The sequence below is a fragment of the Pseudorca crassidens genome, chromosome 16 (assembly GCF_039906515.1).
Source record: "Pseudorca crassidens isolate mPseCra1 chromosome 16, mPseCra1.hap1, whole genome shotgun sequence".
Lineage (NCBI taxonomy): Eukaryota > Metazoa > Chordata > Mammalia > Artiodactyla > Delphinidae > Pseudorca > Pseudorca crassidens.
In genome coordinates, this window is record NC_090311.1 from 69962353 (window position 1) to 69988274 (window position 25922).

The following is a 25922-nucleotide window of genomic DNA, read 5'->3' on the forward strand; positions in this document are numbered from 1 at the left end:
GATAGAATGCCCTGCAGAAGCTAATTAAACTGACTTTTAAAGAATCCCATCATCCCAGTAGAAAAGTGTATTTGCTTTTGAAGCCTACTCTATGTCACAGTTCTGGGAGAGTCAGCTCTAAAAGATTCTGTTAGTTATGCAGACATGATTGTGTCTGTGAAGGAAAGTGTGGGTCTCTCTCTGGTGTGAAGAAGATAGTTGAGTCTGAACTTAGAGGCATAGGGGAGCCTTTGGATGACAGAAAAGATGTGTAGACAATGACTTGAATTACCTGACTTTGAATTTTTTAATATGAAATTGAAAGCCTTTCAGTGGGGCATGGCCCTCAGTTTGTGACAAGTTCCACCACTCCCGATTGCTTTGTACTTGGCTGGATTCACGCATTTATGATGACTGCCTGGCCTCCTTAGCATTTGAGTTCACGGACCCTTGGCCTACATGTAAAGCCAGCACTGTCTCTGGATTTATCCAAATCAATGAGGCAGAGAATCCTCCCCACACATTCCGTCTTCTCCTTTGACCATTCAGTCTTCTCTGATTTGTACTCCTTTCTGCCACCCCCAGCTTCAGAATTAATCTCTATTATCCCTGTCAGCAGTATTTGTACCTCTCTTACAGCATAATACGGTCTGCCTCATATTACCATTTTGTATATATATATACCTATTACTTGTTAAACCATATCTCTGCAGAGACTTGGACAATGCCATGTCTTCATGAAGTGCCAAATAATTATTCTTTGACTTGTTCTCAGCTTGGATTGGCTCTGCCCCCTGTGGTGTCCAGAAGAACAAAACCATTGTCACAGCTTCCAACACCACTGCTGCTACCTCCATTTATATAAACCAGCCCCCTCCCCGCCCGGGGAGAACAAGACCAGGGTCAGATCACTCAGATCAAGTGATATTTGATTAAGTGAAACATCATGTGAGAAAAGAAAAGTATAGAATGTAATGGACTCTTATTTTTAAAAGGGAAATAGGCTTCCTCCTTGCTGCTGATGGATTGGGAGTAGGGGACCGTGAGCAATGAGTGTTTACATACAAAAACCAATTGCTTGTTCCATTCCTTTCAGTCTCTTAGGGTTCTGATTGGTTGCCGGTTATTTTAACAACAAAGCTCAAGCCACCCAACCAGGTGATGGCTCTCTCACCATCCCAGATCACTTTGGAACACTAGGCAAGGTTCATTAGTGCCTTTTCAGCTATGAAATAGGAATAAGTGTATCACTGTCATGAATGGAGCTAGGAGAATGAATAGATCAAAACAAAACCACAAGCAGTGCTATGCTACATTCATTTAAATAAAGAGAGCCACCATACTTTCCCAGGCAAGAAACAGAAATTGCATTAATGTGCTGTTAATTGCAAGCAGGACTATATCACTTTGACTTTTTATTCAGTTCAAATTTTTGTTACCCCATATTAAAAATCATATACTTCTCTGCATTTCCCTAAGTATTTTAATTGGTACATTTTAGTCTGGATGTGTGTACATTCTCTGTTATCTCCCATCTGGGTGTAATTTTCCATAGTCTCCCCTGATGATCTGCATTTTCTCCTTCAAGTCCCGCCTCTAAACCCACTTCTGTGGATCTTGCCTTCACATTATGCCATTAAAAGCTCCAGCTGGAAGGAAGTGCCTCTGAATGGAGTCCAAGAGAAGAAACAAAGAAGATGGAAACCAGATGCCTTGAAGTCATCCCTGTGTGAGTCATCATTTTCTCCTGGAAAGTGTCTATCTCAATGCTGTGCCTCTCTTCAATTTGAAGCCCAGTAGAGAGAAACCCTCCCTCAATCTATGTGTGTTTTAGCCATCCTCAGTAGACTGATATATTCTGAATGCTATTGGCATACAGTAAATATATACGTAGTACTAGCAATAACAAATAAATATTTGTTAGGTTTTAGATCCAACATAAGATAGTCATTTCCTTCATGGGTCATTCCCAGAGTAACTTTGAGAAATAACTTTTAAAACTCTTCAAGAATGGTATTCAGTTAAGCCAGTGGTTAAAAAAAATGTAATTGGCAACATCTAAACTTGTTTAAATATAAATATATCTGTTCAGGACTGAACACATGACTTTACGTATGCTCCCATTCAAAATTCTGCTGAAGAGTCAGTAAAGGGAATAAATTGATAACCATGCTGAAGATTAAAAAAAGAACTATCAGCAGAGGTTTTGACAATTTTCTGGAAGATAGAAAGGAAGTGAACAGTACTGGTGGATAAAACAGAGCAAAGGAAGCAGCATCCCAGATTTTCTCAGGAGAAGGCTGTGGAAAGGGTGGAAATGTTCATTCCAAAGAAGCCTTGGAGAATCTCCACATTGGGCATTAGCATGCTCAGAACTCAGGACTGGAAGAGGAGCCAAAAGCAAGGTTATCCAGAGAAGGGCTGTATCATGTGGTCTTTCTCATCCTTCCGCACCTTTCTCATACATGCAGATGAAGTGCAGATTTGGAAACCCTCACCTCCTCCCCAGATCTGCTCTTTTAAGAAGATAAGATTGCTGCCTGGACAGAACTAAGGCTCCTTGTATGGGATTTGGCATTCCACAGTGAAGCCCTCCGTTCTGGGTGTTTTGTGGGGAAAAGAATACCATTTGCATGATCCCATATGCTTGCACCCTAAAGGGAAGTTTGTCAGTTGACATGTCCCACCCATATATGCAGCCAGTACCCATCTTCAGAGGGAAATGCCTACCAAGGAAACCTACCTATCCAGTGGCAGAGAAGAGACTGCACCAGACACACCCAGCCACCTTTGTTAAGTACCCAGTCCTTCCTTCATAAATATAAACAAACAGCTTGAATGATCAAGCTGACAGAAGTGGGAAATGTGGGGGTGAAAGGGAATTCATGAATATGATGTCAGAGGATACTATCTGAAACCAAAGTCTCAAGAAACAGAAATTTAAGTACAGGTATCCCCTGCTTTTCAGAAGTTTGCTTTACACCCCTTCACTTTTACGAAACACCTACATTAATACCTGTTTTCACTAACCGAAAGAAATCTGAAGAGAATTTTTGCTTGTACAAAAAAAGGTGAAAAGCGAAAGTAGAATAGCATTCAGTGTTTGTTTTGCAGAGAGCCGTGGTAGAGGCAGTGCACCCTGAGCAGTGAGAGTGGCATTGTCAAACTCCTTTCCTGGAACTACACTCAGCATCTCAGCGTCAAGCCACCAGAGCTTTGAACTGTGTCTGTGCTTTATCTCAGTTTATTTTGTGTATCCGTTAGCAAGATGCATCCTAAGCTTTCTCCACTTTACACCATTTCAGCTTGCAAAAGATTTCTTAGGAATGCTCTGCTTTCAAATAGTGGGGGAACCTTGTATATTGTTTAAAGTTATAATTGTCATTGTGGTTTGCCATCTCATATCCATTTCCTCTTCATGTGGCCAACAGAACTCTTATCTTAGTTTGGGGTAACTGTTCCTCTTCCACTCTTAGTCTCCATGGTTTGTGTGAATCTGAATGTAACCTCTGTTCCCAGGATGGAATATAGGACCTACGCCAAGGCCAGAGTGTGAGATCCATGCCCTTGGCCACAATCACTGGTTTTGAATTGAGCAAGCCAAGCTCATCTGCTTGGAAATACTCCTTTCCTCCTTCTCAATTCCATGGGAGGAGCATACGTCTACATTTTATTGATTTGGGGTACAGTCATTTGACTTTCTTTGGCTAATGGTATATGCTTGTGCATCTGGTCTTGTGCTCTTGCACCTTCATCATCACCATGAGAACATGCTTGGGGTAGGTCATTTGTCCCAGGAGGAAGATGAGAGACACAAGGAACACCATTGAGCTATCCTAGCCCAGAGTTGTAAGCAGTCCCAACCAAGATCAGCAAAGCTACCCAGCCATGTCCAACATAGATCAGCTGACTTCAGCCAACCCACACATATATGAGTTAAATACTTACCATTGTACACCACTGAGATTGTGTGTGTATGTTTTAACTCAACATTATTGTGGCCACAGTTAAATAGCACACAATAAAGACACATGCTAGTCTGGAATCTAAGACAGTATGACCCTATGGCTCCTGCAGCTTTGCCCACCACATAGAATTTAAGGATGAAGCTTACAGACTGCAGAGAGCTGAGCTGAAATCGAGTTCTGCTCACATTGTTTGAACTCTGAATTCAGCCTTCCTAATGCCTCTGATGTTCTTGTTTATATGAGCCAATAAATTCCCTTTTTATTGCTCAAATCAGATTGATTTGGCTTTTCTTCCACTTGCAATCAGAAGAATCTTAAGTGATACAAAAATTAATTCCTCATCTTGTATGGCAGGGGTCCCCAAGCCCCAGGCCACAGACCACTATGGGTCTGTGGCCTGTTAGGAACCAGGCCGCACAGCAGGAGGTGAAGGGCGGGCGAGGGAGCAAAGCTTCATCTGGGGCTCCCCATTGCTCGCATCACCACCTGAACCATCCCCCGCCCCACCCCCATCCATGGAAAAATTATCTTCCATGAAACTGGTCCCTGGTGTCAGAAAGGTTGGGGACCGCTTTTGTATGGCAGAGTCAATCCAGTGTTTAAAGTAGGTAAATCAAGAGATTAAATTATAGGCATATTTTCTGGACCTAATAGAGATAAATATGGGAAAGGATTGAAGTCAGAAATAAACAAACATGGTTACATATGATTACTGGAGAGGGAGTATGACAAAGCAATGAGGTACTCGTTTTTTTTAATCTTCTATAGGTCTGTGCTGTCCAATGCACAGCCATTAGCCACAGGTGGCTATTCAAATTTAAATTAGTTAAAATTAAATAAAATTTCAAATGCAGTTCCTCATTCACAGTAGCAGCATTTCTAGTGCTCTATAACTACACATAGCTAGTAGCTACCATACTGGATAGTGCAGATACAGAATATGTCCATCACTGCAGGAAGTTCAGTTGGACAACACTGTAGTAGCAGAATGTCAAAGAGTCACTGTGTAAAGTCAATTAATTAAAAACAGAAGTTAAATATACCACTCAAAATTGTACTTTAGGGGTTTAAGGGTACAGGCCCTGGAGATAAACTGCTTGGGTTCAAATCCCAGCTCTGACACTTACACATTATAGAACATTGAGCAATTTACTGATCTTTCTATCCTTCAACTCTCTTACCTAGAAATGGCAAAATACACACAGACCTATCTCACAGGGTTGTTTTGAGGATTGAATAAGCTAATATATATGTTATTATATATTTTGTGCTTCCAAGAATGTCTAGCATTTGGTAAACACTCAGTAATTATTATTATTTTAATTTTCTATCCTTCTGTAAGTCAGACTTTACCATGTACACGTTTTAAATTATATGTATATATTTGAGACATATATCAGTATTTATATATAATATGTCATATTTAATATTTTATATGTGATATATAAACACACATGTATCTCAGCTCCAGTTCATAGGATATAAATACTTCATTTTCTTCTTTATACATTTCTACATCTTCTAAATTTCTATACCAATTGTGTATTGTCTTTATGATCAGAAAAAACAAAGTTTTTATTTTTAAAGACACCAACATATTTGAAATGAATGATGTGCTACATCTGGATCATTTGCTTTTGCTGATTTGGTCCACAGAGGCCCATTATATAATCTTTGTCATTAGTCATTTGGGGCTTCGTGACCTCTTCTTACACTATTACAAAATCCTCCTGGCTAGTCCCCTGCCCTGTGCAGCTCTGCTCCAGCCTCCAAGTCTAGTCTCCACAGTGCTGCCAGAGTGATCTTTCTACAGCACAACACTTATAACACTCCCCTACTTAAAACCTGTCAATGTTTTCCCATCCTTTACAAGTTGAGTGTCCAGTCGAGGGCATGACCCATCAAAGCCTTCCCATTCTAATCTGGCCTACCTTTCCAGTCTCCTACCACTGCCCTCCCCGCAACCCCCATAGCCATCCAAGCCCCTACACACAGGCTGAAAGGAGGAACATTCTTCTACACCTTTTCCATCTAGGGAAGTCCCGTTTATTCTGCAAGACTCACCTAACACCTGCCTTCTGTGAAGGGTTTCTTATCTCCAAAGCAGAGTTCAGAGCTCCCAATCCAGCCTCTGACTCAGAGCCTTTTCTACCACACAGCAATCATTTGCTTACATTCTCCACTCACCCTCAACTATGTGCTCCTTGAGGGTGTGGCATCTTTGCCTTCCTGTATCAAGCCCAGAAATTGACCCCATGTAATGTTCAATAAATGGTTATTGCACAAATTCAGGAAGAAATTATTTTTAAAATAACTTTTATTGTCTTACTAAAACAATAAGGTTCACAGTAGAATTAAAAAGTTCAGATAAATCAGAAGCAGAAAATGTAAAGCACACAAATCCCACTTCTCAGTAACATTTAACATCTGGGTAAATTCCATAGGCTACTTTAAAAGTTTCACACTTTCTTCATTCATGGAACCCTCAATGTTTCAGTAATTTTTTCTGGTACTTTAAACCAATATAAATTACGTTTATTATGTAGTTAGGTCCAAACCACTTAATAGTAGTAGTTCCCACAGTGTCCAGGGGTGTTGCTGTGTTTCTCTTGAAATTTTAAAATATCCTGGGGGCCTCCTGTGAGTTCACTGCAGTGCCCCAGGATGCCTTGGCACACAGTTTGGGAACCACTAGTCTAAACTATCTAAAAGAACCTTTTTTTTCACTTTCTTTTTTATTGATGTATAGTTGATGTACAATATTATATGTTACAGGTGTATAATATAGTGATTTACAATTTTTTTTGTCAATCCCAAAGTCTCTAAAAGAGCCTTTTAAAAGAAAATATGGGCTTCCCTGATGGCGCAGTGGTTGAGAGTCCACCTGCCGATGCAGGGGACACAGGTGCCCCGGTTCAGGAAGATCCCACATGCCGCGGAGCGGCTGGGTCCGTGAGCCATGGCCGCTGAGCCTGCGCGTCCGGAGCCTGTTCTCCGCAACGGGAGAGGCCACAACAGTGAGAGGCCCGCGTACTGCCAAAAAAAAAAAAAAAAAAAAAGTATACCATTATATTATACGAACTATTTTGTTAACCTGTAATTTCTAGTTAATAATAAGTGAAAAAAAAAACTTCCCTTCTTGGTAACTGCTTATCTAACAATACCTAATATTTGATGAGTACTTAATATGTTCCTTGTAAGGAAAGTATAATACTATATCATTATTCTCATGGAACTGAGGCACTGAGAATTTAACAAACTTGTTCAAAGTCCCACAGCTAGTTAATGGCACAACCTGATTATAAACCGTGGAAATCAGATTCTAGAATCCCTACTTTTAACTACTTCACTCTAATGCCTTTTAACATTCACAGCATTATTTCTATGGGGGAGTCAAGATACAGTGGTATTCTATTGTAAAGATATAATTTATTTCACCAAATCCCAAATATTAGACATTTAAATTGTTTCCAATTTTTCACTGTTCTCAAGAACCTCGAATTGAACATCTTTGTAACTAAATCAATCCCTGCATGCTTTTCTGTATATTTCCTTGGGGAAAATTTTGTAGAGGTAGAATTATTTTGTCAAAGGGTAATACATGCAAAATCTAAGGGTTTTGGGACATATTTTCAAGTTATTCTACCAGATAAGTTGGATAAATTTCTATTTCACTGTTTTTTCTCATCCTCACTAATACTGAGTATTTTCATTAGTTAAAAAAATCATTACCAATAAATTAAGGAATAAAGATTGTAGCTTATTGCCCTGTTAATTTGCACTGCTTGATATTTAATAAGGTTGAGCATAGTTATCTTAATAACCAGAATTTATATTTTACTTTGGAAGAAAGAGGCAAAGCCTTAGAAGCAAGATGACAGCTGAAACATGATTGGAAGAGCCCCTTGCTGGACCTTCCTAGGTTGCATTCACACTCAACTCAAGCTACTCAACAGCCCGTGTCCCATGTTGCTTTGGCGATGAGAATGATGCTCATTATAACACAGTCTCCATTCTCCAATATGCCATCATTTCTGCCTCCTAGTTTTCCTAAGGCAGGAAAATATACTCTCGTTTTAGAAACACTTTCATTACAAAGAATGGATTTGTGGAATAATGGAGAAAATGGTAGACAAGGATTCAGGCGACTTTGAGTGCAGGCCTGCTGTGACCATAGGAGAATCATTTAAATTCTCTTAGTTTCAACTTGTCTACCAAAATGGCCAGTGCTTCTCAGACTTTTCACAGAAACCATCCAAAGATACAAGAGAATGAAAATTTATTCCTAAGGTTAGTACCTGGGATGTATTAACCCAAAGAGACCCATTGCAGGTGTGCAGCTTTTCTCTTTGTTAAAATTCAGGCCAAAATTGCCTTCTTTCCCTTAAAATGTTGGTATTTTTAATCGATAAACATGTTTTGTTTGCTCTTTTTGTTTGCTGTTTTTTCTCAAATAGAGTTGGTGCTCTGGGAAGATGTACCATAATTTAATATGTATCTTCAGGGACCCTGACACACTGCCATGTATTCCACTTTGAGAAACAAGAAATTCTTTCCAAGATTTTTTCAATCTTGGTCAGTGTAAGAGTCTAGAGAACACGATTTGCTCTTTAGTTAACCATAAAATTTGAGGTCATTATTCTGAGGGTGATTAATTTTCCTGGGGGTGTAGGCAGGAGGGTCAGCATTTTTCCTTCCCGTCAAGTCCTTTGGTCCCTGATGCAGAGATGACCCTCCAGTCAGCCCAGACTATACCTGACCATCACCGAATAGGATGACAATTTAGGTCCACATGCTAAAATCACAGATCATCATCATCATCATCCTACCTTCACCCCGAAAGCTACATGCAGCTTCCTTCTTTCTACTCTGAATTTGTTTAATGATAGAAGTGATGTGATGCAGTAATGGAGAAATTCTGTTCTTGGCATAGAAAGATCTAAGCTGACTTATTAGATCTTGGGCAAATCACAACTTTCCTGAAACTCAGTTTCTGCACTAGCAAAATAGGAATAATAGTGGTTCTTACCCTCCCTACCTAACAGGTGTATGGTGAGGAACATATAAGCAAACCTTGGGGCTGGGAGTAGGTATTATTTTTATTACTTAGGAATCCATCCTTAATCCAGAATGAACAAAACATTAGTTATCATGACAATCCTTCAGTTTGGAATGTTGGTTGTTGGGAACTGCATTCCAGCTGTGAGAAGGCTGAACCCTTAGCTGGATATTGTTTCAGACCTGCCTGTACAAGTGCTCACCTGACACAGGAGGAAACCCTTTTGGAAACAATGATGCGCATTGTTGAACTGGATGGGGCAAGAAGGGGAATGTCAGTAACAATACATGAACCCTAGCCAGGCCCCTGTGCAGTAAGAAAAGCTCTTTCTCCTGTGATTCCATTTTCTGATTAAGAAGTAACACTAAGCTGTAAGATTTAGAACTCCTGAGGCATCTAAGCCTCAAAGCTCTCCAGGGACAGGCAGTAAATGCCTCAGCAGGTCACAGAGAATGAAGACTGGAGCCTCTGGACCAGCTTCCACCTCTTTGCTGCCACCAGTCCTCACCCTTGTCCTCCACTGAACAAGTCGTACCAGGGAGAAGTAGGAGCCAAGCTTCATCTCACTGCCAAACGATGAGGGACCCTTGAGGCTAAATTAGACAAGCTATTAACTAGCAACTCAAATTGAGCAACTCCAGTGAAGAGACAAGCACAGACGGAGATCACAAGCAAAACAAGGACAAAAATCACAATAAGATGGCAAACATAGCCGTCACAGCAATCAGAGGGAAAAGGGAGTTTCAAGACCCAAATCAGAACAAGCAGGAAATAAAGTGATCACAGGAAAAAGAAGTGACCAAACCCCTCCCCATTATCTTACATGGATGGAAGACACTCACAGTGTAGCTTTCCCCAGTGTGTAGCCGTTATTTTCCAGGTGCTTTCTGTACCTAAGCTTCATTTGGCACAGGCTTAAGATTATAAGCCTGAAAGCTGGGCAATGAGAAGCTGTCCTCAGTTGGGAAAAACAGTGAGCAAATTCACAGATTTTTCTCAGATTTGCTGAGTTCACCCCTCTTGTTCCCCCAAATTAACAGTTTGTTTCAGAAAAAATTTCTTGCCTTTAGACATATGCTGAACATAGAAAAATGAACTTAACGTCATGGGAGTGTATGCATTTCCTAAGGTAGAACAAGTCTCAAATATTAATTTCATTTACCAAGAATAATATCCAGGAAATGTTAATTTAAGTACAAGTCACACTTTTTAAAATTATTCTTCCCAGATTAGTTTCTTACTATCTTTAGTTATATGCATATGCCATGTCAGTTACTATTTTTTTATTTGTTCATTTCTTTCTTCATTTGGGGTGTTTTTGGTTTTTTGTTTGTTTGTTTTGTTTCTTTGTTTTTCCTTCTCCTAGCTTCATTTAGAGGGGGATAAGCAGCAGAATAGAATAGTGCTTAACAGCACAGCCTCTGGGGTCAAATGTCCAACTCTACCCCACAGGGCATAATTTGCCAGGCCCAGTATAGAATGAAAATGCAGGTCCCCTTGTGTAAAATTATTAAGAATTTCAAGACAGTGACCTCAGAGCATTAAACCAAATACAAAGCTGATCACAGGGCCCTGTGCGACTGACTGCCCAGGTCTCGTGTCCATGAAGTCGGCCCTGCTGTTTCATACTAACTGAGCCGTCACAAGCCTCTGTCTTCCTTTTTCTTTAATTAGAAACAATAATAGTACTTATTTCACAGAGTTGTGGAATTATTAAATCAGCTGATACTGTAAAGTGCTTTGCACATGCCTGGCACATATCAAGTGCTTAAACATTATTAACTGTTGCTATCACCAATTACCTGCTTATATCAGAATGCTCTTAAGAACCTCAATTAAAACAACAATAAGGATAAACAACAAAGTCCAAAGTATAGCACAGGGAACTATATTCAATATCCTGTAATAAACCGCAATAGAAAAGAAAAAAAACAAAATACGATACCACTATACACCTACTATAATGGCCAAAATCCAGAACACCGACAACACCAAATGTTGAAAAGATGTGGAGCAACAGGAACTCTTATTCATTGTTCATGGCAGTGCAGAATAGTACAGTCACTTTGGAAGACAGTTTGGCAGTTTCTTACAAAACTGAACATACTCTTACTATATGATCCAGCAGATTCAGCAACTGCAACTCCCTACCCAAAGGAGTTGAATCATCATCATCATCATCTTGTCTTCACCCTGAAAGCTGCACAAAAATTTGCACACAGATGTTTATAGCAGCTTTATTCATAGCTGCCAAAACTTGGAAGCAACCAGGATGTCCTTCAGTAGGTGAATGATAAATAAACTGTGGTACACCGAGACAATAGAACATTATTCAACACTAAAAAAGAAATAAGCTATAAAGCTGTGAAAAGACATGGAGGAACCTTAAATGCATATTACTAAGTGATAGAAACCAATCTGAAAAGGCTGCCTACGGTGTGATTCCAACTATGTGACATTCTGGAAAAGGCAAAGCTATGGAGACAGTAAAAAGATCAGTGATTGCCAGGGGTTGAGGGAGGTGGAGGGAGGGATGAATAGATGGAGCACAGAGGATTTGGGGGGCAGTGAAAGTACCGTGTATGATACCATAATGATGGACACATGTCATTATACATCTGTCCAACCCCACAGCATGTACCTCACCAGAAGTGAACCATAATGTAAACTGTGGATTTGGGGTGATTCTGATGTGTCAATGTAGGTTCATCCGTGGCAACAAATGTACTACGCTAGTGAGTGATGTTGGTAATGGGGAAGGCTATGCATGTGTGGGAACAAGAAATATACAGGAAATCTCTCTTCCTTCCCCTCAATATTGCTATGAGCCTAAAACTGCTCTTAAAAAAAATTGTCTTTAAAAAGAGAAAAGAACCTCAATAACCGAACAAAATGAGGAACTGCGGAAATAATTACATGAAGCAGGACAATCACCACTGCGCTATTTTCTCTGCTTCTCTTTGAATTATCTGAATAAGAAAGCTTTAACATAAATTTCCCAAATAATTGCTTTAACTATTCTCATTCACTTTGGCAATGTGTAGATCTGGTCAGATAAAATCTAATATGCACTTGTAAAAATATATAGGAAAGGTCAGATGTTCTACATACAATGAATCAGGCTAAGATCCACACAAAAGAGCTGAGGAACTTGAAGAGCTAATTTGAGGGGACAGTGCAAAGGAAGAAGGTGCTAGTGACAGTTTTGGGATGACTGTCACTGTCACTTTCAACAGGCCTCAGAAATGTAAGAATTGTGTCCTTTCAAAGTGGTGTTGGAGGTTAAGGAGTAAATCTTTTAAATTATGAAATATTCTGATGATACAGAATAACAATGAATATAATGAAATAAGCACTAATAGTATACCCACCTTAGAGCTTTATCAAATCTTAACATCTTTACGTATTCACTTCAGATTTTAAGACATTTATTGTAAAATATAAAACACAAAACCAGAAACCCCACAGAACAAATGCATAGCTTAATGTAGGGTGAGCACACTTGTAACCATCATTCAGGTCAAGAGAACAGAACTTGGATACATATTCTGAAAACCCTCCATGAGTCCCTTTCTTTTCACAAGCCCTTCCCTTCCCCAAAAGTAACCACTCTTCTAACTTTTATAGAAATCACCAAGGAAAAACTTTGTACTTAGTTTGAGACAAATAGAGAAAAAGAAATCAATTCTGACCATAAAATACCAGAATAACACAACTGATAAATAGTATCATATGTTAGAACAACAACAACAAAACACCCAAAAAAGAAATTTCTCTTGGGCAATAAAATACTTCCTTTACTCCCCCTCGGATGATTGAGAGTCTTCCTCTCTTTTCCCTTCTCTCGCACATGGACTCAACATTTTCCAGATTGGACCCATTTTGGCATTTTGCAACCTATTCCACCTCTAACAGTGAAAACACACAGTTTCTGTTTCTGTGATTATTTAGCTAAAGCCACAAAAACTGGGTAATGTTCAAAGTCAGAAAGAATAATTAGCAAGTTCACTAGGGCCCTGCTTCTAATATCGATAACTATATTTTTGATATCAAGGTTATCACGTCATGCTTTTGCTTTTTTTCATTTGTTAATGATTCTGCTTTGAATAAAGTTGCTAGCGCCTGTGCAAAACTGTCCCTTGATACCACAAACAAGGGATCAACAACTAGAACCTAGCTAAGGCCAACACTTTCAATTTACTAGAACCACAGTCTCTTAGATTTTTTAGAAACCTTATACTTTCTTAATCTCTCCCAACTTGGTCCTGATACCTGCAGTAGACACATAAAACCTTGTTTAAAATTAAAGGGGACAGTTTACATATATTGTCAGGACTAGATGCAAGTAAAAGAAAAACAACTCAAAATAGTTTAGGCAAATACAAGAATTTATCAGCTCATGTAACCAAACTGCAAAAAAAAAAAAAAAAGGCAGAAATGACTACAATACTTTCAAAGTTGTTTTTATCTCTTAGCTCTGCCTCCATATTGGTATGTCAGCTTCCCCTAGCTGGCTTTAAGAATCTGAAGCCGGAGTAATAACTGCCCCACTCTAGGCTCACATCTTTGAGCCTCACTTTCCAAAGAGGAAAGAAGCTTTCTCTCCACTTCTGATGAAAATAAATCCTGAGTGTATACATTTGTCAAAGCGCTGCAAATGTACAACATATGAACATTTTATTGTATATGATTTTTATATCAAAAAAATCCCATAAACCAATATTGAACCCTACTTAATACTTTCTGAAATACTTAGAAGTATGCTAAGAGCTACAACCTACTTTGAAATGCACCAAAAATAATTTGAATTAATAGCTGGATAGGTGGATAGATAGGTGATAATTCAGATGTAGTAAAATGTTAATGGTAGAGTTTAGGTGGTGGGTATTCACTGTAAAATTCTTTTAGCTTTGTTGTATGTTTGAGAATTTTCATAATAATGTGTTAGGAGCAGGGGGAATAAATCCTGAGGAAGGACTCTGGTGAGACCAGCTTGGGTCCCTGACCCAAAGTGAGGTGTGAGGCACTGGCTACTTAGTTTAGCGCAGCTGCCTACCATTAAACCATCCACTGTGGCCAGCAAGGCTTTGTTACACAGCTTCTGTCCAGGATACATGATAGAGCAGGGAGTGGAAAGATGAGAACTTGGAAAGAAAAGTCATTCCCCCCAAAGAAAGGGGATGGCACAGACATGGCTATCAGAACGTATCAAAAGGCAGGCAGTCACCCCGATGTGACTCCCCAGTCAGGACAACGGAGGTGGTGATGTGTTATAATTGAGTCCTTGCACTATAACTGTATGTTTCCTTGCTATTCACAAATCAAAACTAGCCGTAGAATATCTGGCTTTTCTTAGCTGGTGACTTTTAAACACATGCCACAAGAAGTGGGAAAAATTAGCAGAATATGCCAGAGAGTGTATGTGACTGGTATTTCACAGTAAAGACATACTTGTCTAAGGAAAGGCTAGCTTTCAACCTTTTGTTAGACATTGATTTCAGAATGAATCAGTTTATGTCATTCAATATCTGGCTTCTATAAAGCCCAGATCTACACTGGAAAAACAAACAAACAAACAAACATTGAAACAAGCGTTCTTAAGCTGGAGACTACAGGTGTTGTCTGGGTTAGGTTAGGTTAGATTAGGAAAAGGTGAGGATTCGGTGAGGAAAAGGGGCTGGCTAGCCTTTTCCTCCCAGTTAAGGGAGGACTTAAGGAGTTGTTCTTTAGGGTATAATTATGCACTACTATATTTTTTGTGCTTAATTATTAAAAGGGCTAGATTTTTTTCTCTCTCTCTCTCTTGCTGTCCAACTTTTGGAGATTGGATTTTATCAGGAATTTTAATGGTCAGCATTAGGAGGTAATACACGCTTGCCTAGAAAATTCAAAACACATTTGCATAGTTTTTAATTGACATGAACATGAGGTCAGATTTACTAAATGAAGCTGTGTGTCCTCAAGTTGGCTGAGAATGGACATACAGGAGCCAAGGCCATCTAGGCATTTGGGCTTTTCTGTTTGATTTAGGAGTATTCTCAATGCTTCTCTGCTCTTCCCTTCACTACCACCTCCCACCCATCAAACCCTGTAACTTGGGCTGTTGTGTCAGTCCAGTCCAGAGCAGGGGAAGCTCAGTTCCAGATCCAGCCAGGCCTTCTACCCAGGCAGGTGCTGAAGCCCAGAACTACACAAAATGACTAGGAACTAGGGAGTCAGCCACACTGGCTTGTTTGAATGGATCTTTTTTAACTCCAGATTTTATAGCCATTAATATTTACAAGATCTACAACAGTAGCTCTCAAATTTTATTGTGATTTGTTAAAACCCCTGGAAACTCTATCTGAAACTGTTGCTATGTTTCCTTCTGCCTAGTCCTCCAAAGTTACAAATATAAATGTAATTAGCACTAATGATACAGCATCAGCTAGCACTTAGTTAGAACTTACTGTACACCAGGCACCGTGCTACTTACTCCCTTTATATGTGATAGTCAGATAGCTCATTTTATCTCCCCAACAACCCAATGATGTGGTTTCCATTGATATTTCCATTCTACAGGTGAAAAACTTGAGGCATACAGAAGTAAAGCAACTTGCCCTGAGTAACATGGCCAGGAAGTGGCAGAACTATGATTCAAACCCAGAGATGTGCTTTTAACTACTATGCTATGAAATCAGAGAAATCAAAGAAATTGAAAAGGTAGGTGTCTTGCCCAAGATACACAGGAACAGAGTCTAAAAACCTGAATTTTTTCCTCAAAAGTCTGGGTCCTTTTCTGGTACGGGTCAAATAGAACTGTGGGGCTTCTGAGGAATTTCTCAGAAGAAGGAACAGAGGAGAGAGCCACACCAGAGTGCAGTGACTTGGACTCTCTAATTCCATACTTACAGAATTTGGCTAAAGGTCACAAACTATGTCTGTGTGAGTGGGAACTGTTTGGGAATCACCAAGGAATTTGGCCAGATCTGGTCAACCCCAATCTATAAAGGAATCTGTGTGGTAGGGACTGGAGGTCCTGGGTCTCTGGTACCTAGGACTACAGTAAATGGAAGATGCTGGATCTCTTTGTCTCATCTCAGTTGTTTACACAGATGGAATAATGAGATTAGCAAAACAAATTTCAGATCTCTACTTTGAATCACTGGTTCTCAACTTAGAACCTTACATACCTAATTCTTTTTTATGAAAATACACAGAAGTAGAGAAAATGGCATAATGAACCCCAGGTGCCCATCACCCAACTTGAACAATTACCACTATTTTGCACAGAAGTAGAGAAAATGGCATAATGAACCCCAGGTCCCCGTCACCCAACTTGAACAATTATCACTATTTTGCCATTCTTGTTCCATGGGTCTTTTTTAAAAGGAGAAATTATAGGGCCTCACCCCCAGAAGAGTTTCATTTAATAGGTGGGGTTCAGAAATCTCCTGAGCTGCCAGGTTGAGATTGCCTACCCTCTGGTCCTGGGACTGGAGACTGTACCTGCCTAAAGGAGATAAGAAGGCTTCCCTGGTGCTGATGGCATGATGCTCCTATGCCTTACAGAGGAGAACTGAACATCCAGAGGTTTATCTGTCAGGGCCCAGGCAGGAAAGAATTTATTCCAGATGATTTTAATGAAGAGGGTATAATGATAGGACAGAGATGAAGGCAGTATTAAGGAAAAGTTTGTTTGGTTGAGGCACCCAGAGGTTTAATGATAGGAGGCCATTACCAACAAGGCCCAGGGCAGAAGGTAGAGTTCCTAGAGCCAAACAAGAACTGGAACCCTAGATTAGGGGCTGCTTGGCAGGAGCTTGAATTAATTGGGTTCTAGAGACATGCTGCAGAAGCACAGGGCTTGGAAGATATACACTGACCTCTCTCCCTTCCCACCCTCTCACCTGGGCCTCTCATTGGCTAAATGGAACTGGAAGCCAGCTGGCAAGCCAGGAGATGCACCTGCAGAGGCCAGCCTCCTGGACCGGGAGCAGGGCAGATGAAGTCAGGGAGCACATCCTGGGAGCAGAACAAGGTGGAAAGTGGGAGCAGAGAACAATCAGTCAGGAGAACAAATCATTCCTTCTGAATCCTTCTGAATCTGAAGTAAGAGAAATGGTCAGCTCTTCCTGGAGTTAGTCTGATGCTTTCAGCCCTAAAAGAAGCCAAGTCTAAGAGCAGAAGAATTGCCTGATCCTTGGTAATAACAGCTGCAAGCCCTTGTCAGGGCTGGCAGTGAGTGTGCTTTGGGGTAACAGCCTGGCCCCAAGTTCATGTGCCCCTTCCCTCAAAGTCAAGCTGTACCTGGGGGCTAAGTTAACATTTACTGGTCAGAAGGACATTAGTTCTCAGTGAAATGCAGTTAGAGGTGATTACTTTCTGGTTACCATTTATTCTCAGTTTACCAACTAAAAGGACAATGTAGGGGTTCCTGTCACAGAATTTTTATGGAGCCTGTTTTCCCCTTGAAATCTTGAACTCTGTTATTTGCAAGTTGTTTAAAAGCTAGCATTTCAGTTTTCAAAGCAACAATCGCATTTATTTTTCTGGTTAAAAAGCAGGAGAAGAAAAACAACTCCCCAGGTTGAAGCTAATGTTTTTAGCTCCTTCTCCCCAAGGGACATATACATATGCAAGTCTGCACCTCTAGAGTCTAGAAACATGTCAAGCAATGTAACTCCACAGATGTAGGCAACTGTAAGAAGCCCTGACCATCCAACACAGGCAGAAGAGCCCAGGAAGTAAGGTGAAATGTGAGCAGTCTCCTTTGAATGGGTCATTGACCAATGGGAGCACATACAAAGGAAGGGGTGACCAGAATGCCAATGTGCTTTGAGGGATCTGATTGTCTTTAAGTTTCCAAAGGAATACAATAGCTGATTATATAGTTTCAGTGGGCAGAATTAGAGCTGGTCATTATAGGAGAACCACTTTTAACCCTTAAGGAAGAAGTTGATAATTGTCTGATTGATTCACTCTTCCAGTGCCCAGCTCAGAGCTTGACACATAAAGTGCATCCAATAATATCTGTTAAATGAATGGTAATCCCTGGCACTGGTCAGTGGTGAAACTTGCCACTGTCAAGCTAGAGGTAGTCCTATAACTGATTAAGGTCCAGATGAGCAGTTGTAGGGAACACTGGAGAGGGTATCCCTATATCAGATAGAAAATGAGTCTGTACTACTCTGGGACTGATCATTTCTAAGGCTAATGCATTGAGTTGGTCTAGGACTTGGTTGAGGGTGGAGGCTAAGAAGGTTATCGGGGAAAGTGTACCCTATTCTCGGGGACAGTTAGGAGTAGAAGATAAATCTTATAAATCCCCCCAACCTGGGGGATTGAGAACAGAGAAATAAAAACTCAATGTGACTCAACAGTAAGAAAACTAATAACCCAATTAAAAAATGGACCAAAGACCTTAACAGACACCTCACCGAAAAAGCTATACAGATGCAAATAAGCATATGAAAAGATGCTCCACATCGTATGTCATCAGGAAAATGAAAATTAAAACAACGATGAGATACCACTACACACCTATTACAATGGCCGGAAATCCAAAACACTGACCACGCCAAATGCTGGTGAGGATGTGGACAACAGGAGCCCTCATTCATTGCTGATGGCAGTGCAGGATAATGCAGTCACTTTGAGAGACATTTGGAAAGTTTCTTACAAAACTGAACATACCTTTCCATATGATCCAGCAGATCCAGCAATCATGCTCCTTGGTATTTACCCAAAGGAGTTGAAAACTTATGTCCACACATGAATGTTTATAGCAGCTTTATTTATAGTTGCCAAAACCTGGAAGCAATCAAGATGTCCTTCAGTAGGTGAATGGATAAATAAACTGGTACATCTAGACAATGGAATATTATTCAACACCAAAAAGGAAATAAAAGCTATCAAGCCATGAAAAGACATGGAGGCACCTTAACTGCATATTACTAAGTGATAGGAACCAATCACATGCTGTGTGATTTTCAACTATGTGACTTTCTGGAAAAGGCAAAACCATGGAGACAGTAAAAAGATCACTGGTTTCCAGGGGTTGAGAGATTGGGGAAGGGATGAATAGGTGGATCACAGAGGATTTTTGGAGCAGTGAAAATACTGTGTATGATACCGTAATGATGGATACATGTCATTATACATTTGTCCAACCCCATAGCATGAACAACACCAAGAGTGAACCATAGCGTAAACTATGGACCTTGGGTGATTGTGATGTGTCAGTGAAGGCTCATCAATTATAATAAATATACCACACTGGTGGAAGATTTTAATAATGAGGAGGCATGTGTAGGGGCAGGGGGTATATGGGAAATTTTTGTACCTTTTCCTCACTTTGTGAACTTAAATCTGCTCTAAAAATGTAAAATCTTAATTTTAAACAACAACAACAACACTGTGGGCGTTCCCTGAGAAAGCATCTGAATATTTTCATTTGATAGAAAATAGGGAATCAGGAGTTGAGTCCACTACAGCCTGTCCTGGGAGTCATATTACGTGAGGCAGAGAAAAAGGTGTTTTTGCAAGGTTAAGGCACAAGAAGGCTAGGAGGATTATTTAGAAGTTGATCTTTAGGAGCCCAAAACAAAATCAATCCTCTGAATCTTTAAGGGTAATAAAAAATAAATAAATAAAAGAAAGAATCCATCATTTCATCACCAGAAATCATAGCATACGCCAGTATCTCCCTCCACCCCATCTACCACCAAGTGAACACCTTTAAATATCCTTCTGATTTTGCACACAGATAATTAAAGAATGCAGTTTGATTGCTCATCTCATCTGTTCTATAGTTGTGAGTCAATGTATAGAATTTACACTCCGGCTGTGGTTCATCTCTGAGCATTCATTTTGGCAGGGAAATTTTCCTTTTCTCTTTCTTCTTGGGGTACTAGCTCTTTAAATTCTATCCTTATTGGCAGGCTGTTGTCATGGAGAAAAATAACTTTAAGTAGCTCTTTGAAAAGCTTTGAGTTGCTGTTCCCTGCTATTTAAAGATCCCCCAGTAAAGTGAAAAGTGCACTCTGCTTCCATATAAGGCTCTGCCACTCCAAGGCAAGAGTGTCACCAGGGCTTGGTTCCATGTGTTCAGAGCAGAACAAGACATGTCCTGAGCATCCGGGGATCACATTTACTCAGCATGTCTACCCAGCTTAGGAAGACAAAAGAAAGTCAGGACTCTGCTATCCGAAATCTTTGGGCAACTAGGCTTCCAAGTCATTATGAGCTGAAGCAAATGAAACAAGCCACATTTTATAATTATCACCTATTTTGCCTCCCACCTGGAATGTTTGCTCTACATGGCCTTGAACCTAATTGCCATAATTCATTTCCCTGCCACCTCCTAATCAAATATTCAGTATCTAAAACTTTCTTCATTTTGCTTCACAAGCATTTGCTAGGCACTTAAAATATGTCTAGCTCCTTCCTAGCTAGACACTGTAAGGAATACTGAAGTATATAACAAGGCCTCCAAAGAATAATATTTGAGAGATAAGACAAACAGATGAAATAGATGAAACATTAAACACAGATGAAACACCAAGTGATATAGAATATTCGTGATTCCCAACTTTGCCTGATGATTGGACCCAATCATGGAGCTATTTTTTTTAATAAATTTATTTATTTGTTTGTTTATTTTTGGTTGCATTGGGTCTTCGTTGCTGCATGCGGGCTTTCTCTAGTTGCGGCGAGCAGGGGCTACTCTTTGTTGTGGTGCACAGGCTTCTCATTGCCGTGGTATCTCTTGTTGCGGAGCACGGGCTCTAGGCGCGCGGGCTTCAGTAGTTGTGGCACGCGGGCTCAGTAGTTGTGGCTTGCGGGCTCTAGAGCACAGGCTCAGTAGTTGTGGCGCACGGGCTTAGTTGCTTCATGGCATGTGGGATCTTCCCGCACCAAGGCTCGAACCCGTGTCCCCTGCACTGGCAGGCGGATTCTTAACCACTGCGCCACCAGGGAAGCCCCATGGAGCTATTTTTAAAACACATATTCCCAGGCCCTTGCACTTGACCTACTGAATCAGAAACTCTAGGAAGGGGCCCCAGAATCATCAAAGTTCTGCCCTATGTGCATGACTGAGTTCTGTGAGACCTCTGACAGGAACAGCCTCTTTCTGAGCCTCAATTTTCTTGTCTATAAAAGAAGAGAGGTGATCAAGATGGCCTGTGAAGTCATTTCTCTGACACTCTATGATTTTGTTATTTAAAGTACCAATATGTATGGTTTAAATAATAATCAGTTTTAAAAGAGGGCTTCAGGACTTCCCTGGTGGTCCAGTGGTTAAGACTCCACGCTTCCACTGCAGGGGGCGCAGGTTCAATCCCTGCTTGGGGAACTAAGTTCCCACATGCCACACAGTGTGGCAAATAAATAAATAAATAGATAGATAGAGGGCTTCATGGACCGTGGACTTGGAGGTGCAAAAACAATTCCAATGAGTGCATAATGGCTCCAAGCATGGACTTTAGAATCAGACATCCTTGGATATGAATCTCAGTTCTGCAAACATACTGTCTGGATGACCTTAGCCAAGTAATTTAATCTCTTTGATTATCCATTACTTACCTATAAAATGAAGATAATTATAGGACCTATTTCTTGGAGTTGTTGTGAGGATTAAAGGAAACAATGTATGTAGTTACCACATAGTTACCATATAGTTACCACTAGATTATTAGGAGCTTTAGCCTCCTTATTATTGGGAAGACGAGTGTAAGAAAGTAAGGTATTCCAGCTGGGGCAAAAGATCTTGGGCAAGACCATGGAGATTGTAAGGAACATGGGATGTTGCGCCAAGAAGAAAAAACTGGCTTGACTCTGTTAAGAGGAGAGAGATAAGTTTGGATAGCTAGGGTGGGGTTAGATCATCCAATTTGTTGTGCAAACTACTTGGCTAAAGAAGATCTCTTCACTCCCTCCAAACAGATGCTTCCTCACTTCTTTGAAACCACACACTGTTAAAACAGATTCCCCAACATCAGCTATTCAAGCAAGAGCTTTCTCACTTCCTGCATAGAAAGAATCCAGATGGTGCCTCTTTATACAGTTGATCTGGTTATCCCAGGATAGGTCGTATGTACCATAACCCTATTTCTCTATCTCAGCAAAGCAGGAAAGCACAAATCCCTGTATCCATAGCTTTGAAAGAATTGGGGCTGTGTCTGTCATGGAGATGATTCAGCTTTCCACTTGGGTTGAAGAGGTGGGAACAGCCAGATTACACTTCGAAGAGGAATCTGTGCTTACCATTTTGTTCTCTATAGACATATTCTACCCCTGTCTAGAAAATGAGCTCATTCTTCAATGAACCAGTGCCAAATCAAGTTACGCCCAGGTTCTGAGGAGGAGTACATTGGGGAAAGTGTCAGAGAAGTAGACAGGAATATTTAAGGGGTTGGGGACCTAGAATGTTTTGACTTCATTTCTAAGTGCCCAAGTATTTTATTTTTTAAATTTTATTTATTTTTGTCTGCATTGGGTCTTCATTGCTGCGTGTGGGCTTTATCTAGTTGTGATGAATGGGGGTTACTCATCGCTGCAGTGCGCAGGCTTCTCACTGAGGTGGCTTCTCTTGTTGCGGAGCACGGGCTCTAGGCATGCGGGCTTCAGTAGCTGTGGCACACGGGCTCAGTAGTTGTGGCTCGCAGGCTCAGTAGTGGTGGCTTGCGGGCTCTAGAGTGCAGGCTCAGTAGTTGTGGTGCACGGGCTTAGTTGCTCCGTGGCATGTGGGATCTTCCTGGACCAGGGCTTGAACCCGTGTCCCCTGCACTGGCAGGCAGATTCTTAACCACTGCACCACCAGGGAAGTTCCCCAAGTATTTTGAAAGAAATCTTATTCTTGCTTTGAAGTTATTTATATTTGAGACCAAGTGTATCATTTAATAGTTTGTCATGTTGGTTGTAAAAATATTTTGCCCACTTGCAAAAGGGACTTTTCTACTTTTTAAATGAAATATTCTGTCTCATCAAATAAATATTAGGTTTTAAAAGAATGACTTTAGAGACTATATCTGAGTTTGAGAGATTGTTCTATCTTTACATCATTCATTTATTCATTCTATTATTTACTGAATGTCTAGCATATACAAAATACCTTGCTAGGCACTAGAGCAATGATTTGCAAGTGAGCAAAATCACGGATTCCTGGATCTACCTTCAGAGATTTTTCTCTCTCAAGTTCTGGAGTGGGGCCCAGGAATGTGAATTCTAGCAAAGCTCCAGTCGGTTCTGAATAATCAGACTATACTCTCAGAGATACTAGTGTAGAAGATGCAAAGATGAATAAGGCAATATTTCTGGTTCAATGCATTTACAGTTATCTCTCTCATACTCTTCAAGTAGCCAAATGCATTTTCCTGCTTCTAATTTTCTTCCCTCCTCTCTTCCCCAACTTACTCACCCATTGTCCATATACTGTCTGCAAGGCACAGGGCTGGCATTGGTATATATAAAGATGAAAAAGAAAGACCTCTGCCCTCTAAAAGCATGCATTTATGAAGTTCACAATCATTGAAATTTGCCACGGCAAAGTGAACATAAGCTACATCATGACATATATGCATCTTCTGTAACAGACCCATGTAGGGAAAGTTCCTTATTCCAATTCAGCAGTCTTTTAAATAAGAATCTGCAATTAATTTTCAAGAAGTTCTTTGGTGGGGGAGGAAGTGGTGAGAAAACAAAGAAAAAAACATGTAGATTGCATGTATTTATTTAGCTACTTCTTTGTATTACGCACTGGACCAAGTTCTCAGGAGTGTCAAAATTAAAAGTGAGATGATGTTTCTGAGGGATTTTAATATTCATACTGTGTTTAGAGTCCCTTTGGCTCCCAGGAACAGTATACCAAATTAATAATGATGTAAATAATAAAGGCATTAAATTAAATTATATAATAAGAAGCTGGAGGATGGTCATTCCAGACCTAGTTCAGCAGCTCCACATTGTTAAGAGCACTGGGTTGGCAACTCCAAGAGTCTCTTGGGCTTCCCACTTTGTTCACAAGATGGTTCTGCAAATCCAGATATTACATCCTTCATAACCTCATCCAAAGGAAGGGCAATAGAAGAGCCAAGGCCACAAGAGAGCCTCCACGTATATCTTTTCCCTTTTGACATGGAGAATATATCTTTCTCGTAGGGTACCAGTATATTTCCCCTTACATCTCATTGGCTAGAACTGGGTCACATGTCTCATTCCTAGCTGCAAAGGAGGCTGGCAAAGGAAGGGATCAACATTTTTTTTTCAACATAGAATGATTGAAAATAATGATTATAATAATCATTATAATAATTATTATAATAATATAATAATTATTATTATAATCATTATAATAATCCTAAGAATACATTATTTAATCAATTGCTCAATTACATTAGTGCTTCTGGAATAAACAAAAGGAAGGAATACACGTGGTATGCAGGGATATTTAAAGAGAGAGACAGATACAGACTCATTAGAAGGTGGAAGATGAGGTAGACTTAAATTGATAGAGAATAAAGGGGGAAGGCCTTTCAAGTAAGAAAAGAAATTTCAAAATAGGAAGTGACACTAGATGGTCTGTAATGACTAGAAAACATGTGCAAAAATATCAATAGCAGTAAGGTGATATTCTTAACCAATATTTATATCAACATTAGGACAATTTTCTCACTTTCCATGCTACATGACTTTAACTTTACATTAACAATATCTTTTGTGTGAAGCGTGTATATCTGTGTGTGTGTGTGTGTGTGTGTGTGTGTGTGAGTGATATTTCTTAAGAAGTGTTCCAACTATTTAGACAGAATGGATGCAAGCTAGTCAGTTACAGAAGTTTCCATTCTGTAATGCAGAATAGAAAGGAGACAGGCATATTGTTTCCATTTGATGACTCTCCTAAGGAAGCTTTCTAAGTATCTGGGAAAGATGTACTGATAGTGCTAGAGATCAACCATCAGTGATACTTCAAGCTTCCAAGGCACCAAAATGCTGAGTTATGAGAATTTTGCCAGAATATATGCAAGTGGAAAACAACCAAAGTAGGGCATGATGTGTCTCTGAAATCTGCTGGTTGTGTGAGAATAGCAAAGCCTTAGATAAAGTAATACTTGATCTAATGTGGTATCTCTTCTCTAACTCCAGTTAGTCTGTATCTCACCCTCACGTTGCTTTCCTTTATAGGTCTTGTTAAGGCTCACAGTTATCTTATGGATGTGTTTGTTTACCTGGTTTTTGTCATCTTTCCCCCTACAATAAAACCTCCATGAGGACAGATGTTATATTCTCGTTCACCATCGTATCCCCAGTGCCTGTCACAGGGCTTGTGAACTCTCAATATTTATCATATGAATGCATGAATAAATAAATATTCCTATTTGTTAACTAATTTTGCAGACATTTATTTGAAATCTACAAAGCTGTCCAGCACTAGCTGTCCTTCCATCAGACCCATGATGTGTACGACAAAAGGTGTGATACTGGGTGTGGAGCATGTTCAGCAAAGAATGCATCAAACCAAACATCACCAGGCAATCAGTAAAGAAGAAACATTATTGGAACACCTATAGAACAAAGCCAATAGCTTGTCTCACATTAAGAAAAGCTGATTCATTATCAGCTGTCACCCCCTAGTGGTAAAGAATGTACTTGTCAGGGCTCCACATTTCTGGTTAATTTCAAAAGAAAGGAAAGAAGCCAGAGGCCTTTTGCAGAACAGGGCTTTTGCTATCAATCTCACAACCTTTGAAATATATATAATACATACACACACATACATATATGTAAATTTAGAATGAAAAAGGTTTATGAGTTACACCTTGCCTTAATAATCTGGCTGTTCGTTAACTTATTGGAAAACATAGCTAGAGATGAAAATAACTTGCTTAAAATTCCCTTTGAACCTTGTCTGCTTCTATAATTTCACTTGCTTATGG

General features: G+C 40.0%; 1 protein-coding gene and 1 long non-coding RNA gene across 2 annotated transcripts in view; one reads left to right on the plus strand and one right to left on the minus strand.

Annotated features, from left to right (window-relative positions):
• Nucleotides 1–1620: 1620 nt before the first annotated feature.
• Nucleotides 1621–25922, plus strand: part of LOC137209311 (uncharacterized) — a 74593-nt gene continuing 50291 nt past the window's right edge. Inside the window, exons 1-2 of the long non-coding RNA XR_010935983.1 lie at nucleotides 1621–1708; nucleotides 15568–15708. This is a non-coding gene — a long non-coding RNA (uncharacterized lncRNA). The remainder of the gene's footprint in view (nucleotides 1709–15567; nucleotides 15709–25922) is intronic.
• The window catches only part of ZNF365 (zinc finger protein 365), a 70463-nt gene continuing 50882 nt past the window's right edge, over nucleotides 6342–25922 (minus strand). Inside the window, exon 3 of the mRNA XM_067710840.1 lies at nucleotides 6342–6980. Coding sequence (XP_067566941.1) covers nucleotides 6783–6980 — 198 coding nt within the window. The 3' untranslated portion in view covers nucleotides 6342–6782. The remainder of the gene's footprint in view (nucleotides 6981–25922) is intronic.